The sequence below is a fragment of the Teleopsis dalmanni genome, chromosome 1 (genome assembly GCF_002237135.1).
Source record: "Teleopsis dalmanni isolate 2A chromosome 1, ASM223713v2, whole genome shotgun sequence".
Taxonomy (NCBI): domain Eukaryota; kingdom Metazoa; phylum Arthropoda; class Insecta; order Diptera; family Diopsidae; genus Teleopsis; species Teleopsis dalmanni.
This window is the reverse complement of record NC_051846.1, coordinates 97,268,333-97,289,696: the sequence shown is the minus strand read 5'-3', so window position 1 is coordinate 97,289,696 and position 21,364 is coordinate 97,268,333. Positions and strand designations below refer to the sequence as shown.

Below are 21,364 nucleotides of genomic sequence, written 5' to 3'. Positions count from 1 at the left end.
ACTTTTTCATTTTCTAAGCCGACTGTAAAGTTATCAACGTTTATTTTCGGCCAAAACTTCTGAAATCGTTGAAATAGTTCAACATTTGGGCTTTCAGACTTGTACACTTTTTAATGTAATCACTTTGAATTAAAATTCACTTCGCATTCCAATGAATAATACAGAAACTCACCTATGTATATAACTGTACAAGTATTGGACTTATTTTGTAGCAAATTTAGTAGACAATTCATTCATTGAACTTACCTAAATTTAATAGGGGGATTTCAGCTTGTATTTGCTTTTATTCAATAACTATTAGAAATATAGAAAAACTTTGTATAAGTGAATTGTTTATTTTAAATAGATCTATAACTTTCGGGAAGACAGTTTTTATGTAAAATTAAATATGTCGGAGATATAAGCAATCAAAGATGAATTTTATGGAAAAAATCGTTTTTTCCAATCTTTGAGGCTCTTGGGGCACCATTTCCACTTATCCAATTGAACTAAAATTTCACACAGATTATTTTTTTAGTAAAATGAACCGATCTGGGGGGTGCCGCGGGCAATTTTCCGAGTTTCGAAAATTAATGGCACCCTAATGACCATACTCGCTACAATATGGGCATTGTACTTGTTCACTTTGCTTATGCTACACAGTAATTTACCTGTTAAAGTAGATATTGTAAAGAATATATTGCATGAACTTCTTGTGGGATATGTTTTTTATATATGTTTTTATAAATACTTTTAACCACGAAACTTTTTTCCTCTAAAGCTGATTGAATTCCCTCTATATCTCTTTGTCTTCCTTTCATCACATTTTATTTTGGCATGCGTTAAGGGCCAAGTATTTTATATAAGGTTTAGTTTCCTAAAGTTTAGGATTAACTTTAGTTATCTGTATGCCGCGTTGTATAAGTCCGATCGGGTTCTGCTAGATGGTGTTAGAAAGATAAGAGTTGTCGTTAAATTGTCAAGTCTGATCTGCTGTTGTCATGTTAGAATTGTTTTGATTGCCCAAGAGCTAAAGATTGCACAAAAAAGCATGGCTATTTGAAACCATTTGAATAAGGCTCAACACAAAAAGAAGCTTGAAGTACACGAGTCAGCGCGAATTGCCATTTGCGAATCGCTGCTGAATCGCAACAAAATCGACATTTCTGAAGCGGTTGGTGATTGATCACTGACGACAATGTGACAAATTCAAGCGAAAACAATCATGTTCGAATCGCGGTAAACCCACTGAAAAGATGGGCAAGTTATGACAAGGAAGGTTTTGCTGTGTGTTAGGTGGGATTGGCAGGGAATCTTGGCAGGAAAACTTTTAACTTCAAACTGCATTGCCAACAGTTAGACCGTCTGAAGAAAGCAATCGCTCAGAAATGGCCAGCTTTGGGCAATTAGAGGGGAATGTTGTTTCATAAGTATAACGTCAGGTCACACACATCGATAAAGACTCACCAAAAGTTCCGGGAGCTCGGTTGGGAAGTTTTTATGTATTCACTTTATTGTCCAGACCTGGCACCAAGTAAATACTACTGCTCCTGTCCTTTGTGAATGATTTTTCTGGTCAAAACTGAGGTTTGTGAAAATTGACTCAGGTTTTTGCCAATAAGGACGAGGACTTCTATGAGAGAGACATAATGAAATTATCTTTACAATGCCAACAAGTTAACAAGGTTTATTCTAACTATGGTAAATAGGCCTTCAATTTTATCCAAAAATAATGAATTTCTTTTTACTATACCTATTATTTATTTATTTTTGTTTATTAATTTTCTTTATTCTATATTTATTATTATATGTGCCAAGCCTATTAAATACATGTGGATTTAGATCGATAATATTAAAATGCTCGAATTATTTTTTAAAAAACAATAAATATTTTTGAATATTAATCACACCACGAGTATTAGTTTATGTGGTTTTGTTAATCTATTTAGATTTTTTTATGATATGTCGATGAGGTGTACGCGTATTTACTTATTTAATACATTATTTGTAAATAAAAATAAATTTCACATTATTGTTATCGAAAAGAAGTTTACTCGTAAAAACTAACAACAGAAAAACTAAAGCGAAAATAAAACAAGTATTTACGGTATTTACTGTCGAACAAGACAAAGTACCTTTTTATGGTACTTTGATTTTGTTGCAAAACCTTTTTTATGAAAAAGACTCTCCCACAGGTCGAAAAATAAATAATAAATTGTGAAGTTCGTTAGTTATAAAATAAATATTATAAAATATACTTAAGAATAAATTGTTAACTTTTATAATATTAAACAATATTAACTAAGTTTGATTAAATTTAGAAGTGTCGAAGATCCTATAAAATAAAGCAGAACTAATTTTTTATCAGAATTTATACAAGTTTTAAACAAGTTATATTCCATGAAGTTTTAGTTAACCTTTTTACTGAATAGTGTTAAAATCTACATTATATAAAACTTAATAATGTATTTTATAACTGAAATGTATGAATATTTTTTAACCCAATTTGAATTATTTTACAAACATATAACATAAATTAACAAATATTATGTAGTGTCTTATATGAAGTGACACATATTTAAAACATATAAAACTTATGGTGTAGGTTCAACGATGTGAGTGTTTTTGCAATGTCTCTCCCGTAATTATGGATTTGCTCTACTTCTATTCTTATTGTGGTTTTAGCACTTACTTTTATTATCTGATATTTTCTTTGTCGCTCTTTATACTAGTATGCATCCGTTCACCGGGTTTACTCTCTCTCTCTCTCTGATAAGATCTGCTACTGTTGTAAGCAGTACTAAAAATAGATTTTAAGCAAGGTTTCCTGTAAGGTTGTTTCTTATTATTTGTAAAGGCTATTTTTCGAACATTTTCTCTTTAGGCTTAAAAGATAAATTGTGGACATCTGAATAACATAATTCAGTTAATTCATTTGGATGTATTAAATAAGTAAATACGCGTTCTCCATTACTTGACCAATAATTTCAAAATCATTATCACAAGATCTAAAGTTTCCTAATAACGCTATTATCAATTGGTAATAGCTAAAATTTATCTCATGTGCGTCGTCTTTTATTATTTGTCAATACCATCTATTGACAGCTCGTAGCTCGTAGCCCGATTACTAACAGAAAATTTGTAAAAAGTTGCTGATATGAGATCACATATTGCTCTCGCATTTTTTATATCTGAAATATAATACATAATACAGATATTTCTTTTGAGGTTCCATAAAACTATATTCGACATTTGCCCAAGTCACAGTTTTTTCTTGCGACTCTTCCACTTTCTTCAAACCATACAAATTTCTTTGTATTTTTCTTCTTAGTTTTCTAAAAATACCAAATTTTCACTAAATTCACTGTAGGCTAGTCTTAGTCAATCTTCATACCTCTACAAAATTTACTCACCTTCTAAATCCTCTTAATTCAGTTTTAGTCTCTTGCATTTCATTAATTAAAACTGGATTCCATTGCATTAATACGTGAATTATCTCTATAAGTCCACCCTTACTCTCGCTGCTTTCTGCATAAATTTACAATATGCAGGTTATTTAGATCATCAGTTCCACCTGCAGTTCTCTATTGTAATGAGTAATATTCTACGTACGATGCCTTCGTTTCTAAGTTTCACTCTGATTTATTTAATTCAGATATAAATGCAGAGTTCTTAATAATCAAGTTAGGTTCACTGCCTGAGAGTTTATTAAACAAGATACTGGAACACAAATTGGTACGTTAAATAAGCACGTCATATTAAACCTCAATAATTCAATTGAAAAAATATTTTCATCTATTAATCTAAGCAAAAATTTTGAAAGAATTAATCAAAAAGAAAAAAAATAAATACTTCCATTACTTATATTAAAATTATTTATTGCATTCTATTTATCGATTATAAAAAAATGTTTCTATTATTTATAAAATATTTAAATTAAATATCACGTGTGTTCTCCGTGATATTTACAGATTACATTGATTGTAGATATCTTAAAATGTTGCTTTTAAGTTGCGTCTGTACTTTAGTCTTCCACTTGTCTTTCTCCTACATGATTTTTAGAATTAACTGCTGTTTAACAATTTGATGCATTCTGAACCACAGCCAATGGTAACGCAATCACAATTATAAGCCCACCCACCACAAGCGATTCAAGAAGTAACCCTCACGATCATCTGAACTAATTTTAATTATCGGCAGCTTTAACTTCATAATTCTTTACTTTATACAATATATCCATATTCATACCACTTGCAGCATTTAACACAACACTTCTAGTGAGCAGACTTGTTTTCGAGCCGGTCTCTGAAAAATTTGAAATTCACAGTCTTAAAAATATTTAAAATAAGTATTTTTGTAAGTATTACTTTTGTTATTAACATAAATAAAAAACAATTCCAAAAATGAAAAGTGCATATAATATTAATTTGAAAAATGCGAATGGTTTTTCGGGTTTTATTATTTTATCTCTTATAATACTAAACCAGCTGATAGAGACAGTAGACAAAGTTAAATTTCTAATTAAAAAGTAAGAAACAAAAAGATGAGTGCACTTTAGGGCACACATAATCGAAACAAAAAAGTGCTAACAGAGATAGTTATGATTTTATAAAAACCTTTTCCAGGATCCTGATCCTGATGATGACTATGAAGGAGAGTTGAAATATATAATATATAAAAAAATATTAAACAAGCGTTTAATTTTAATTTTAACAAAAAGGTGACTTGTAGCCGGATATAAAATAAATAAAAAACAAAAAATTTAATTTAATTTCATTTTATTTGAACAGTAGTTACAATAAGTAAATTTATAACAAACCTGCTATTTGTATACATAATAGAGTACTGCACGCGCGCATTTGATTTCAGTTTCAAAGCATTCTATTGTGTTTAGAATGGTAGCATACTCTCACTCTCAACGAACAAATACGAATGTATAGGCATAAAAACAAAATGGAATAGAATAAATATTTGTTTCGTTTTTTTAGAGTACTCTAACTCTAAACATTCTAAAAGTAGTTGAAGTAGTTGGGAGTACTCTAAGCATTTGATTTTCAGTTCATACAAAAATTATGTGTTTTTAAATAGTAAGACCCAAATTTATTTATTTAAGTTTTTTTATTAATTAAATATTATTTAAAATGTTGATAATAGTAATTTGTTGATTACATATATAATATGACTTAATATATTAATTAAATATAAAAAAAATTTTGAACAAAAATTTATTTAAAAAAATTATAATAAGTTTTTTTACAGTTTTTACAGTTTACAAATTTAATTTAATATGCAAATTAAATGTTGAGCATCGTCTGACTTAATTCCTCTTTTTCAAGATTGTTGTGTAAAACATGATTTGATTGATAGATCTTTGATTAGATGAAATCAATGTTCTTTTTTCTGATATTAAGTTCCGAGCAACTGAAAAAACCCTTTCCGAAGATGCACTACTTGCTGGTGTTGCAAATAATTTACAAGAAACTTTGTAAAGTAGAAATTCTGAAGGAATTCTTAAGAAATTTCTAAAAATCTCTCTTGTCATAAATATATATTTTTACCATATCATGCATAAAATTATTTTCCAGGAAAAGGTAAATATGTGAAGCAATTTATTTTGTTACATCATAAAAAACTATCGACAAAGAAGGAAATTCTGCGCAAACCGTTTTTTTAAGTTAACCTTTTGCATTAGATCTACCTGCTTAAACAACTTTTGCATTGAAAATAATAGAAAATTAAACCTAATTTACGTACTTTGTTGTTGCAATTATTGCAAATCTCTACGCACATCCAACTTTCTTTACTTTTGCGCAGGCAACCAAACGCACACAAAATACTTTGCAAAAATAGAATTATTTGAAATACTCTAAAAGTGATTGAAATACTCTAAAAGTGATTGAAATACTCTAAAATATTTGTTTATTTGATTTTAAAATTCAAAACAAACGATTATAGAGAACAAATCAACCCCCATTCCATTGAAACGAATGCGGCGGAAACGAATTCTATCGGACCGTTTCTGTTATTCGTTCGTATTCGCTTTAGAAATAATTTGTAAATATGGTACACATTTGAAAATAAAACGAATGACCGCAAAAACGAATGTTTTGATGCAGCACTTTAATACATAACCACGTAAGCAAAAAAGTAATCAAAATTTTCACATATAAAGGACATACGATAAGCATCCCAAACAAACGAAATGCTTGTCTGGTAATAGACACAGCGTGTTGTTCCTAAAAACTGTACCAACCGATAAAAGATTTTCAAATATTGCATCTTCAGCAGCATTGCTTGCAATTCTCCACGTAGTCAATCCAAAAAATAAAAATCCAATAAAAATCCAAACAGGCATGGAACGCTATGTCAATATTAAAGGAACAATATATTGTTCCTTTAAATAGGACAAACTACAAATTGACAAAGAAAATTATTTCAGGCATAACTACACATTTCGATGACAGTAAGAAAAATTACTACACATACCAACTGAAGAGTAGTTAAGGCCTTGTTGTCTTTATTAAAGGTACTGAGTCAGATGTAGAACCCATCGAGATAAAAAAAGATAAAAAACGCGAAAAAGGCTTTAGCGCTAGAGCAGTTATAAATATTATTAATAAAGATAAAATCATGCAACCCATGTTTAAAGTTGAACTTCACCCGGAAGTTTTTAACATGTGGCGAGCTTCACCGTAGTTCCGAATGCCATAAAAAGGCATTAAAAGATTCTAGCTCCAAAAAATGTGACAACTGCAGTGGAAATCACACCGCAAACTTCAGAGACTGTCCTATTTATAAAGAACTAAAGCACAGGTTAACTCTGCAGAAAGAAACCTTGCATAATCCTACAAGAAGTAATCCCATCAAATTAGTTGAAGTACTACAACCTTTAACTTCTAAATCTCTTACACCAGGTGTTTCATATGCTAATGTCGTTAAATCTGACAAACAACAAGCCCCTCCAGTTCAAAGTAATAGTTTGGAAATGATGATCTACATTCTCACCCAGAGCTTAACTCAGTTTATATTTATCATGCAAACTACTCTTAACGAGATAGTTAAAATGCAAAGCCAATTAATGCAAATGTTTTTATCTAATATATGAGTACTTTGAAAATTTGTACATGGAATGCAAACGGCGTAAGCCAACATAAACTTGAACTTACAAACTTCATCACCCGAGAAAATGTGGAAGTAATGCTTTGCTCAGAAACACATCTAATGAAAAAAATTATTTTCTATTCCTGATTATTTGTTCTATAAAACCAATTACCAAGATGGCAAAGCACATGGTGGTACAGGTATTTTAATACGAAGGCGTCTAAAACACAATTTTAACATTACTGAGATTCAATTTACGGATTACTTCTTAACTTTGGGTGACAGAATCCTTGCAGAAGGAGACTACAACGCCAAGCACACGTATTGGGGTTCACGGCTCTGTAATTCAAAAGGTAAACAGCTTTACAATTCAATTTTATACAGGAAAAATGCACTAGACGTAGTCTCTCCTGGGCAGTCAACATATTTGCCTGCCGATAACAATAAAATACCAGAGCTAATAGACTTCACCGTAACCAAAGGCATGTGCAGAAATTTTATCTTAAAATATACTAGCTGCGATTTGTCTTCTGACCATTCTCCAGTTACATTTTGTTTACTTGATGCTCATCAGTTAGGAGACTGTTTCTATAGCCTAACAAGTCCTAGAATATTTGCCTTCTACGTTCGATGTGTAACGGTATGAAGGGAGATACTTTGTAACGGCTGTAGAAGCTGAATATCCGTCTTCCATATGTTTTTTGACTGAGGGTTTGAACGATTACACGAAACGTTCTGCTAATCCATTTGACGATGGGTGAAATGGAGCTGTTGTAATATGCTTTATACCTTTATATGCTTTATACAGTTGTTTGACACAACTGCTTAAAAACATCTGCTGTAAATTTAGGTCAGTTGTCACTAACCAATAAGTTAGGATAACTTGCAATTGCAAAAATAGCTGCTAATGTTGTTATGGTGTTTGTTGATGTAGTGGAATGCATTTGAACAACAAACGGAAATTGTGAATAAGCGCCTACGCATATGAACCACATTGAGTCAAATATTGGACCGGCAAAATCAATATGAATTCTCTCCCACGGCCAAGTAGGTTTTGGCTAACTATGAAACTCTTTCACTGGATTGTTTATTTTACATATGCTGCAAGTTCTTGCTAGAAATATCATCATCAATACCAGGACAACAAACATGCTGTCTAACTAACTGTTTTATTTTGACTATACCCCAGTGACCCTCATGTAGAAGCTTTAGAATATGTTGCCTTAGTGTGCGAGGAAAGATAACTCGATTTATGTCTGTATTTAGACATAACTTATGATTATTTACATTCAATGCGAATCTACGATTAAAAAACGGTAATATTTTATTGTCTTCGGCACTTGTGAGTCGATCTGCGAAAGGTATTTGTCTGCTTTTGTAAAATTTCGGCGTAGCATTCGGCTTCAAAATTATATTTACTTTACAATTTTTTATTGCACCCTTAACCGGTTCAAACACTTCTTTATATTTAATACAAAGATTAGTTATTTGAAATTTAACATTTTCATTTACATTTAATAATTGTTGAATAGTAAAATGGAAAGTATCAAACAAGTCAAATCCGAAAAGATTATTTGCTTCCCCTATATTTACTACAATAATTACTACATTTGCTTCTTTGTTGCAACAGTGTGCAACTCTTCCAATATCGGAATTGGCTTTTTACCACATGCATGTAGAATTTTATTACACTTTGCCAGCTTTGGACTGTTCAACTGTTTATATATTTCTTTATTTATAACTGACACCAGAGTCCGTTTCAAAACTGATGTTTTTATTAAATATTTCTAGTTCAATCACATTTTAATTTCCTTGCGTTTTTGCAAGTCTTGTACTGTGCACTGTTTGAATTGTTTCACTATTTTTGTTTTTATTTTGATCATCACGTTTTCTATATTTATCTTTATTGTTGTTTTGCTTCGATGCACACACCACAGCTATGTGTCCCTTTTTTCCACACTTATGACAAATAGCATTGCGAAATTTGCATTTCTCTCCAGTGTGAGAATGACCGCAGCCTAAACACGATTTGAGAGCATTCTTGTTTGCTTTTGATATTCTCGTGCAATTTCCCGCAATTCTGCTACTCACTTTCTATGTGTTTGTGAGTGTCGCATTTCTCTTTTAAAAACTCATAACGAGTGGCGACAACATGACGCTTTGTTTGGAAATGTTCCGTTAATTTTTCAGTTAGCTGCACCGTCTGCACCTATCCATGAGAGGAAATACGCTTTTCGTTTTTCAACCGAGATCACGGAATCTGCCTCAAGATTTGCTCTAATTGCTGCAGATAAGACTTCCAATTTTGGTTGCCCTTATTGAAACTAGGAAACGGTAGACATGCAGCCACTTCACCCATATCGCTTAAATAAATGCTACTATTTACCTTTAAAATAGCATAAAATTTTCACTTATAATCCTCGTAGCCAGAATGTTGTCTCCACGAATAATAAAATGACCGATTTCAGCTAGAGCTACATTACGACTAACTTTATTAATATTTATAATAGAGGGAAGGATTACCATACATATAAAATTTACACATGCATAACACTTTGTATTGTCGTTTCGCTGTCCACTAAGTTTGGAGTAAGTGTTTCTTGTAGAACATGTTCAACAAAGGGATGTATTATCTCTATGTTGGTCTTAACACATTTATTATCCTTGGTTTGAATCGGAACACTATGGTTCACTGAACGATTTAAAGCCTTAGCTGCTTTCCACAATGAGTAGTCGGTGCTAATCAGTCTAGTCTAATCTAAGAAAGCCGTTAAATGCTTCGTTTTTAAATGCCTTGGTTTTATCTTGCAGTTTTCTCGTAAATTGATTTTGTATTAGTTTATCCATCGGAATCATAGTCAATTGCTATAGTCGTCGAAGCTTGTGTTTTTTCCTAATCAAGATTTTGTTGTTATGATTATATGTAATGGGAAGTATACAAACACTTTGAAGAGTACACGCACTCTTGTGCCGATGATGCATTAGCACCGCCACTCGTTAACAAAAATACTTATGAATCGTTTCTGTGGTGTATGAGGAAAACATATATGGGTCATTCTTTTACAAACCGGTCACCTTTTTGACCTCATAATCTTCGATTTGTCTGAAATGTTTTTTATGAGCTCCCTTCATAAAATAAGAAGACACGTATCTCGGGAAAAAATTTTGTGATTTTTACTAGAAGATATGGGCCCATGGGGTTTTGGGAATTAGCAGGATCATTAGCAGATATCCTACTGAAAATATTTATTTTTTAAGTAGAATTTATATATTAATCTGAATCAAAAGTAAAAAAAAAAAAATTTGAGTGACATAATTCTTTTTTTTTTTACTGAAAAATCGTATATATGTGTTTGGTCTGATATGAAGAATAAATAAATTTTTAAAAGTACTTCTAATTACAATATCGTCCTGGGTTTTGTGTAGAATTTTATTACTAATCGAAATCAAAAATATTATATAAGAATATATGTAGTATATTCATTGAAAATTCATTCAATGGAAATGTAGTCCGCATGTGTTTGATGTGTTTTGCGGGAGAAAAAAAATATTAAAAAATTTCAAAAAAAGATAATGTTTAACTGAATCTAAATAAAATATAAAAAATGGAATCCTTGGGGATGTATTTTAAGAAAAATTTTTTTTTGAAATTTAACAGTTAATATTAGTACTTAAATATTAACAATTTTCCATATATCCTAAAATAAAATCACATAATTTTTTCCCGAGATACCAGTCTTCTTATTTTATAAAAGGAGCTCATAAAAAAAATGTCAGCCAAATCGGAGATCTTGAGGTCATTTTTTGCCAAAATCCGTCCGTATACAGAATCACCCATATACACACTTTTTTTATTTGGTTTTTATGCAGATACTTTGAGTGTGAAAATAAGGACTCGTTGCAGTTCTTTTTTGAACATACTTAGATTCGGTGGGCACAATTAAAACGAAAAATCAAATTTAGTTGGTGTAGGGCTGTGTATAAAAAATTTCAAATATTACACAAAAAATTTCTCAATTTTAGAATCTTAATTTAATTCTTAATTTTTTAAGAACAAATAGCTTTATTTGAAGAATAAAACAAGTTAAGAATACTAAATTCTAAATTTGAAAATTGTATTGCTCTTCGTCTAGATTAAAAACAATTGCACGTGTTTTGTTTTTTTCCAAAATTTTTTCTTAAACAAATAATTACAATTTTCAGAATTGAATCCAGAGCTTTTTTAGCAGAAGCTCATCTAAGCAAATTAACCAAAACAAAAAAGTTTGTAATGATAAATTGCACTTCGTTTGCTCTCTTGTCATAAATACAGAAAGAGAAAACGTTGAAGGCGCAAAGAGCTTTCAACATAAAGACGGGATTTCATAAGACTCTACAGAGTATCACTTAGCTAACGGCAAGTGTTATTTATTTTTACGTCATCACAGTGAAGAAGGAAATTCTTTCTTAAAAATAATCCAGAATTCGTTCCAGAATCCAGAATTTGAGTAATTTTAATCGCATAAAATTAGATTGGCTTACGACAAACTCATATTTTAGGTAACTTTAATTTTTCATACTTAAAATTTATGCGGATTTACTCCAAACATATATTTTAAGTAAATTTATTTGTTGAACATAAAATAATCTTGTCTATTGTAAAAAATTTATTGCAATAACTCGGAACTAAGTTTACGAATTTTAACTTTGTTAATGAGTATTCTTCATTAAATGTTGCTCATGTTTATATTCATTTATATATCAATGATATATATTTATAATTAATTATTTAATTACCATTTTTATAGATTTCAATAAGTGATAATAATTTACTTGAGTTGACATCTATTACAAGAGTAGTTATAATTGTCGAAGATGTAAATGATCACAGTCCAGAATTTGATAATCGATTTTATAGAATTGAGGTTCCATCAACAACCAAAATAAATAATTCCATTTATCAGGTATTTTTACATTTTGTTTCAATTTTAATATTGTATATATAAATGTATTTTTACAGGTGCATGCATTTGATAGTGATTTTGGCGAAAATAGTCGAATTACATATTCTATGAAGTCTGGAAAAGGAAAGAGCAAGTTTCGCATAGATAGTAAGACTGGTGCAATTTATCTATTGAATTATTTAGATAAGGCAACTGAATATGATTTGATAATTCGTGCTGAGGACAATGGAAGCCCAAAACGATCACAGACAGCTAGGATGAGTATTGTATCTGTCTTTGTAAGTCAAAAATCTAAGCATCCTCCTGTTATAAAAACAGTTGACAATGTTGTCAAAGTTACTGAAGGTGATCCTCCTGGATTTTTTATAACACTTATTCAAGCTGGAGACGTAGATGGTGATCGTTTATGGTATATTATAAATGGTAAGTGTACCAGATACTTGGTGCTAATTTTAATTATAAGTACAAAGTATTTATATTTATTAACATGCAAATAATTTGTGCAAATAATCGAATAATTCAATTTCTTCATTACAAAACATTTTGTTTAGGTACATTTTAAGTTACTATCATGCATGTATCAGTTCACAAATTATAAATCCATTAAAATGATGCAGTCCATAAAGAATATAAAAAATAATGTCTTAAGTTAAAATGTAATATCATATGCTTATCGATTTTCATTTGCGTTAGGAGAGCTTGCAATTTAACATCTATACATATTTACTTGAAGTATTTTTATTTAGTACCAGATTTCTTGAAGTTAGTGAAAGCCTTTCATTCGTGCATAGATAACCGCTTTCTCCGCGTGTGTATAATTCTTGTCTTTTTCTGAGACAACTAAATTATCGAATTCTTACATAAGTATTTTATAGTATATTAAAATTTTTTTATTAACATAATTTTTTAATTTTAATGTAATTTTTAATAATAAATATAAGTTACTTAAAATGTAAATTTTTTTTTTGATAATATGTAATAAAATAAATAAAATAAAATGAAACAAACATTACAAACAACACATATATAATTTTCTGCTTAAGACACTAAAAAAAAACACAAAATCGTGCAAACAAAAAAATTCTATCATCCCTCAAATACCTTGTGTGATGCACGTTTGTTTGCATTTTGTGCTCTCACTTTAATTTTTTCTCACGAAGTCTTCGAAGAATTTCACTGCGAATACAAAAAATCCGGATTTATTTCCAGCTTCGAAGACTTCGTTTATTATACGATTATTCGGATTCTTTGAATACTTCATAAAACCAAATACGAACAGCACTACTATACACGCCTTTCACTATCACTATGCTGAACGCTCTTTGCTCTTTGTGACTTCGAGTACGACTGTTCCATTTAGAGTCTTGCGAATGTAATACATCGAAATATTTGTATTTTTTTTGGTTTTACATCATGCTATGCCCGTAAAGGTTCTACTATCTAGTGACTTTATGACTGCCGCTTCTGCTTTCTCCTTTGGGTCTGTATTATCACTGACTCTTTGCGCCTTCAACGTTTTTTCAACGTGTCGCGGTGTGTTAAGTAACAACAGTGTAGTGTGTCCGTTACCGCCGCTCACGGGTTAATAGTTCTCACATAGAGCATTCAGATAACTGATATTTCAAAACGATCCTCATAGCATTCTGTGCTAATCTGTATTGCTTATAATTCGTGTTCTAGGATTACCTGGGAAGTCAGAGCATCAGCAGTCCCAAGCTTTGCATATTTGCTTAGAGTATTCTCATATCGCATTGCAGCATTGCGTTTGCGGGATCTCGGTATGTGGTCCAGTCTGACAGCTTTGTCCACATCGAATGCAGAAGCCTTAGGGTCAGACATTTTGCAATTATACTGAAAATCCTCCATTTCGAGACTTCTGAAACAGCATGAGACATATTTTTATATCCTGAAAGAGTTATACTTTACATATTTCAAGTCCACGCGGAAGCGTTCTTTCTTTTGAAGTGGTTTGGCTGCTTGGCACGACATGCAGACATAGGCTCACCGTTGCTTTCTGGTATTCGCGCCAGATATTTTCAAATTTATTTTCTCCGTGGAATTCTGGAGCATGGTTAATTCGGTTATAAGGCTGTCCAAATCTCGGATTTCTACGCTTACCGGGGTACATTGGCTGTCTCCGCAATTGATATTTTTCTATTGATGCAAAAGTCGTTTTTGTTTCTTCCGTTTCCTAACTCTAAAGGTACGGAGTGCTAAGAAAGAATTGAGAAGGAATCCGCGGACTTCAGTTAATCACCAAATGGACTCATTACCACTTGGCGGGTACAATGATTAATAGTCAGACTGCCGCCTGGTATAATCACATTGCAATTTTGTGCACTTATCGAAGGTGTAAGAATGAAATTTTTACTTACTAGTGATCTGACCTGTCCTTTGAGTTAACACTGCTTTACTGTCCACTTTATACGTTTATACTTTTCTTTTGTATTTCTATACATAGTATTTTAATTCACTTTTCCTTACCTGCGAGTAAGATAGTGTTTGTCATTTTCTATAGCAATTTTCGTTTTTCCGCAATGGATCCTCCCATGGAAGTCATTGTATTGCTCAAGGAGCTGTTGCTACTTTCTCGACTACAGTCCTTACTTGTGCCTAAAACGTAGGTTTCCCTCCAAGTCCTACACGAAAATAATTTGGCATTGCTTTGGTAAATTCAAATACCATTACTTAACATATTTCGGATAGAAAACATATTTCTATGTTATGGGTGGTCAATTGCAAGCCATATGAGCTTCACCAGATTTGTATTTCGGCTCCAGAGTGAATTTTTGCGATATCTCTGTCGTTATTTCTATCAATTTTAATCCATTTTCTATTGAATAGTTTAAGCGTTGATTTCTTAAATAACTTCTTATTATTCTGCTTATAAAGGCAAAAAACAATATTATAATTAGTGTTGCGTTTTCTGGTAGCTTCAGAAAAGGGTGTTTACAATTCTCTTCATTTTTTCCTTTAGTTTTATCATGACAACTTTATATTGTAGACCCAATGCTTTTTGGATTACAACTTTTCAGGGTTCATCCCATTTTCTGCAGTTACTTGTGTGAAACAAATTCTTAAATTTCTTTTTGGCCTAAGTATATTGATGCCCTACTTTCTCGAAGGTTCACCTTGGTTTTTTATGATACCATCGTGTGCATAAGCATACCTTTTTTAGTTGACACAATTCATCTGTCTATCAGTAAGTGGTTTTCAGTTTTTGTTTGACTGATACTTCTAATTGATATTTTACATACCTGCGTGATACGTAGCATCATCTGCTTCATCCACTGTAGTGAGGGGTGATGCATTCATTATTTATATTAAGTCTTTGGACTTACACTTTCCTTATACTCTGTGTTAACTGAATATACTTACCTCTGACTATATAGCACACGAAAAATATTTAGAATTACTTTTAGAGAAGTGTCGTAATATTTCTGGTATTAACATGTTGTTAAGGGCCCATTACACGGCATCGCCCGATGTCATCGCGCGATGTTTTCGCTTGCCATTAACATACAATTTTTCAACAATTTTTTAAACATCGCACCAGATAAAACAACAAATATACTAAAAAATGAAATCATACATGCCTTTAAACGATGTTTTCGCTTTCATCCCTTTATGCGCGTATATACGCATGAGAATTTTTTTCGCACTTTTTTGTGAAATGCGAAATTTGTTTGTATAATAGTAACATTTGAAATTTTAAGAAATGCGATGACGAAAATCAAGAAATTTTGATATTTCTTCAGACACGCTCGTGTTTTTGCGAATACAGTCGGATTTTGTCGGCATGCAAAATTTCATTTATTTTGAGAAATGGAAGCGTAAATATCGTTAAATGTACGCATGATTTATCGTTAGCATGCGATGCTTTGCAAATATGAATGAATTGTATCTTTTATTTTAAATATTTGCATTTTCTACCTAAGTAAAATTTTTTAATTTCCAAAACATGTTATTAAGAAGAATTAAAATATAAATAACCTTGGGCTACCAAAAATAAATAAATAAAAAATCATTAAATTACAATAAATATTTTATTTTAAATATTAATTGCACTGTGCACAAACGGAAAACTTGTTATTAAAATATATCAAAACAAAGATTTAAAATATTAAATAATATATAATACATAAAAATATAAATTAAAATTATAAAAATTAATATATAAATTAAAATTATAAATTAAATATAAAACATCATTTTTCGTTACGAAATTACGCATAGCAGCCGCTGTTGACACTTCAGCGATTGCTTTAACACTAATGAGTGAACAAATTTTGCATTGTTTGCTGGAGGCGATGTTTATAAAATTGTCGAAAAATTCGATGTGTAATGGCAAGCGAAAACATCGCGCGATGACATCAGGCGATAACATCGGGGGATCCGTGTAATGGGCACTTTAGAATTTGTGACCTGGGCCCTATTGTACCAACACTTTTCATTTTGCACCTACAAATTTTGTAAATTATTGCTTTACAGAAAACAAAAGTTTCTTATGTATATTAATAAAAGACAAAATGCATAAAATGAAAGAAATCATTAATAAATAAATAAAAATATATATTTATATTGTACCAATACTAAAATTTTAAAAATTAGAAAATATAAAATTAAGTTATATAAAATATAAAAATTAAATCCATAAATTTCTAATATATTCACTTTTATTAAATAAAGTGCTTTTTTTAAATTAATATATTTAATTTTTTTATATATTATTTTTAAATTTAAAAATTCCTCCTTTGCTTCGTCGTACATTTCCCATAACCCTTTCTTGCGTTTTTTTAAACTTATACATACGTACTATGCATAAGTCATGTACTCATAGCAACAACATATCAAACAAACTTTGCTAATTTAATCTTAATCTTAATTAGATTAATCTTTAATCTAATTTTTTGGTGCAACGCTTTGCTTTGCAATTTATGCAAAGACTATGCAATAAAATCTTTATTTTCAAAGTGCAAAATAAGTTATATTAAGTCTTTGGTGTTAAGTCTTTGGTACGCTTTTTACTTTTACTTTGCAAAAAAAAATCATTCGTAGGTTTTGCAAAGTGAAAAGTGTTGGTGCAATAGGGCCTTGGTATTCTTGCCGTCTGCACCTTGCAGTTGTTCTCATGTTAATGACTACTTCACATATAGCGGCAGCCATTTCTTGTACACGCTTACTCCTCGAGTTGCTAATAACAATTAATGAGCGTAGTTGCAATTGCTTAACAGAAAAAGCCATACACTGTGACCTATTTGATGTTTTAAAACACTATTTCATTTGTCAATCAAATAGTTATGGTAGTAAACGTAACTTGTAATCAAAGTTACGGTTAAGTATTTGCAGTTCAGTTTTTAAATATGTCGGTTCGTAAAAACTATTTGGTAGTCAGTTTTCTGTTTTCAGATACTTACCAGTTCGATTGTGGCCAACAGAGCACCTTAGTACGTTTATGCAAATCGTATTTAAATGTTTGTATTTTAATGAAAGTACTTGACCATTTCTTTCCTCTACATTATAACATGAAAAACTGCGTAGATGTCAAGAAGATATTTAATTCTGCAGTAAGTTTAGTTAATGTTGATGCACTTCAAACAAGTATTTGGTTTCATTGTTTCAAGCGTATAAAAATCCGGCGTTGTTTGCTGGAGTAGCTGTTAGTCAGTGTAAAATTATTGAGATTCCGAAGACAGAAACAAGCCTGAGTAATTTGTTTTAATTTCAGCATTGATATGATATCAGCACACAAATGTAGATACATATTTGAAAAATTTAAAAACTTTTTGTTTTTCTATTTCACTAAAAGCAAACACAAACAGTGAAAGCAATTGATTATATCTTTTTTTAAAGGTGGAAATGACTTTCAAAATTTTTATATTGGAAGAGAAAACGGAAATGTAATTTTAATCAAACAACTTGATTGGGAGGAAGAAAAATACCATAACTTAACTATAGTTGTAACCGATGGCACAAACATTGTTCAAACGCAACTTTATATTGAAGTGATAGATATAAATGATAATCGTCCTGAATTTACACAAAATATATATTATATAAATATATCAGAAAGCATTAATGAAGAAACTGACGTGATGCATCTACAAGCTTTTGATAAAGATGAAGAAAACAAAATTTATTATAGTCTTAGCGCTGCTCAAGATCTCTCATCTTTGACATTGTTTAAGATTGATTCACAAAGTGGTATCATTTCACTAAAGCATCGATTGGATTACGAAAAGAAATCCAAACATATCTTAATTGCAATTGCTAAAGATCAAGGAACTCCATGCAAAAGAAGTTTTGCTAAAATTTTTATAACAGTGCTAGACCAGAATAATCATATTCCTGAATTCTCTAAAAGAATTATTCAAAGCAGAATTCCTGAAAGTGCAGCAGTTGGCTCCAAAATAATTCAGGTTTATGCCGCAGATCGTGATGATGGGAAAAATGCTGAAGTAAGATATTCTATAGCAGCAGGAAATTTCGGTAATATATTTGCTTTAGATCAGAACTTGGGTGTTTTATCTATTTCAAAGCCAATAAGTAATAACGAAATGGTCGAATTCATGATACATATAAGAGCAACCGATCTAGGTGAGCCGCCTTTGTCGTCTCAAATGTCAGTTCATTTATTATTAACAAAATCTGAGAATGATCCACCTAGGTTTAGAACGCCTATGTTTGTAGTAGAGATAAACGAAAATATACCTTTTGGAACTTATATAACACAAATCGAAGCTCATTCCTCATCTTCAGTGTTCTATGAAATAACTGACGGAAATAATGATAATTTGTTTCACATAAACCCTTCGACTGGAATTATTGTATCAAATTACATTATTGATTTTGAGCACAAAAGGTAAGAATACTTCAACTTACGATCAAATTTAAAATAGATGTATTTTGTATTTTACTATGCATATATGTTAGATGTAAATTTATGATTATTACCTTATATATTTACCAATAATTTCTAGTGGCTTATTTAAATTGTGGACAGGGGTAGATCGGTGTGCATACCAGTGTTAATAATAGAATAATAGTTTTAAAATTGGCCTCTTCTACTATTTTCGAGTAGTTTTTGTATTTCGTATAAGAAGTTTAGACTTTTAATGATATATGTACAAAAATATAAAATTAATATTACAAAAGTACTTCTACTCTGTTTCATAAAACTTAAAAATATTTGTTCAAAGTCTATAGTATATTTAAAGAAAAATACAAGATTTCGTTACTAATAAAGGGTTATACATTTATTAATTTAGAAAGTAAACATAAATACAACATACTTTTGATTGAAAACTCAAGCAAATTTATATTTTGATACATTATTTGGATCTTGACATTAAGTGCGAAGAGTGACATCCCTACAGGCAAAAGAATCGATGCAAATATTTAATTTTTTTGTTTGTGCAGTTTGCATGGACGGATTTCATTTGGTGCAGCTTTATTGTCCATTTATTACTCCAACTCATAATTAACACTGTCAAAAGATTAACAGCGTGTAGCGTTACTTCTGATGATTGCTTTATGGTGTTTTCAGTAGTAAGGAATACTGTATTATCTCCAAAAGTAGCTATGGAGCTTGCAAGTCGGCTGTGTAAATTAAGATATAAAATTGTTTTTCGGCTAGCAGACAAATCAAATTAAAAAGCTTTTATTTAAAAATTTCCAGCATATATTTCGTTCTGTTTTTTAGAACTTCATCAGTGCTTAAGTTTTTAAAAAAGCAAAAAATTAAACGCTGATGAAACTGTTGAATCGTATCCGCAAGTCCTTTGTGCCAGACTTTATCAAAGGCTTCGGATACGTCTAGGAATACTAAAGTATAATTTTATTGTTCTTTTTCGAATGCACTTTCGATGTTGTTGCATATTCTATGTATTTGTTCAACAGTAGAATATTTTTTTTGAAACCTAAACTGATGGAACTAATTGTTTTTTTTATTAGAACTGTCTGAATTCTATTAAGTGTCTTAATCGCAGAGCTACATTAATTATTTTGCATAGTTTGATTATTGCTTTGTGAGGGAATTTGATTAAGATCTCAGCCTTTTGTTGTCCTAACCAGAACAGCCTTTTTTAATTTTATATATCGTATTTAATTTCCATTGGCGGAGTTGGATGTATTGCTTCGTTTAATGCAGGAAGATTATTTCTATCATCATTGAATGAGAATGTTTTCTTAAATTTGCTTTTTCTTCATTACTTTTGGCCATTGCTGTAGTATCTGCTTTAACAGGAGGACTATGCTGTATTGGTTGTTTTACTGCTTTCACAAGCAGAAATCTGTCCGTGTGTCATAGAAAATACTTTTAAGATTTTGTTGTACCTTGTGATAAAAAAAAAACTTATTCACGAGAACTGTGATTCACGCGCTTATCCAATCGGTAAATTTTTCTTATTTTCACGCTGGCAACATTATTATTCATATTCTGTCAAAGTTTAACGCATATCGTACGATTAGTTTTTGTATGGCGTCTATACAAAGACGTCGAAAACATTTTCGTGTTGCGATTTTTACCTTAAGGCCTCTATGGTCTCAAAATACCTTCCTCGCAATGGCAATTTGAGTCGGGAGAAGAGGAAAAAGTCACACGGGGCCATATCTGGAGAGTACGGTGCATGGTTGGTGATATTGGCGGAGTTTTTGGCCAAAAACTGCGGCTTTTTTTTGAATGAAATTCAGCTTTTTTGCCACCAGCCGAAAAGCGACGCGTTTCAAACCCAAAACATCAGTTAAAATGTGTTCGGCCGATCTATATGAGATGCCCAACAATACTGCAATGCAATGTTTTCTTCAGTAATAGAAGTTGTTGGACGGTCAGGGATCTCATCATGGTCCAAGCTTGTACGACCGTCTTTGAACCTTTTAAACTATTCGTATACTAGTGGTTGCGATACACACAAATCACTAAAGACCTTTTTTAACATTTTTAAGCAGTTTCGGCCCACTTGAATCTATTTGCAACACAAAATTTGATGCACGCACGTTGTTCTAATTTTTGATCCATTATAAAAATCGCCACACGAAAATTTTTCGAGTTTTTGTATAGACGCCATACAAAAACTAATCGTACGATATGCGTTAAACTTTGACAGAATGTGTATAATAGTGTTGCTAGCGTGAAAATAATAAAATTACAGATGGGATAAGCGCGGGAATTCAAAAATAGGCCTCTCGTTCTTTTTTGATCAGAAGGTATTTGATACTTTTTAACGTTAATAACGAGTTTTCGTTTTTGCGAAGTTTTCCTTTTAATTTTGTTTTGTCAGTATGTGATCGAGTTTGTTGCCACTTTTTGTGCAATTTCCTTTTTTGACATACAACTTTATTAA

At 31.0% G+C, this 21,364-nt stretch overlaps 1 protein-coding gene across 1 annotated transcript in view; it reads left to right on the top strand.

Moving 5' to 3' along the window:
- LOC119689655 (fat-like cadherin-related tumor suppressor homolog) overlaps window positions 1-21,364 on the top strand; it is a 52,144-nt gene that overhangs the window by 27,869 nt on the left and 2,911 nt on the right. The window contains exons 3-5 of the mRNA XM_038104532.1: window positions 11,868-12,023; window positions 12,080-12,446; window positions 17,877-18,885. Coding sequence (XP_037960460.1) covers window positions 11,868-12,023; window positions 12,080-12,446; window positions 17,877-18,885 — 1,532 coding nt within the window. The remainder of the gene's footprint in view (window positions 1-11,867; window positions 12,024-12,079; window positions 12,447-17,876; window positions 18,886-21,364) is intronic.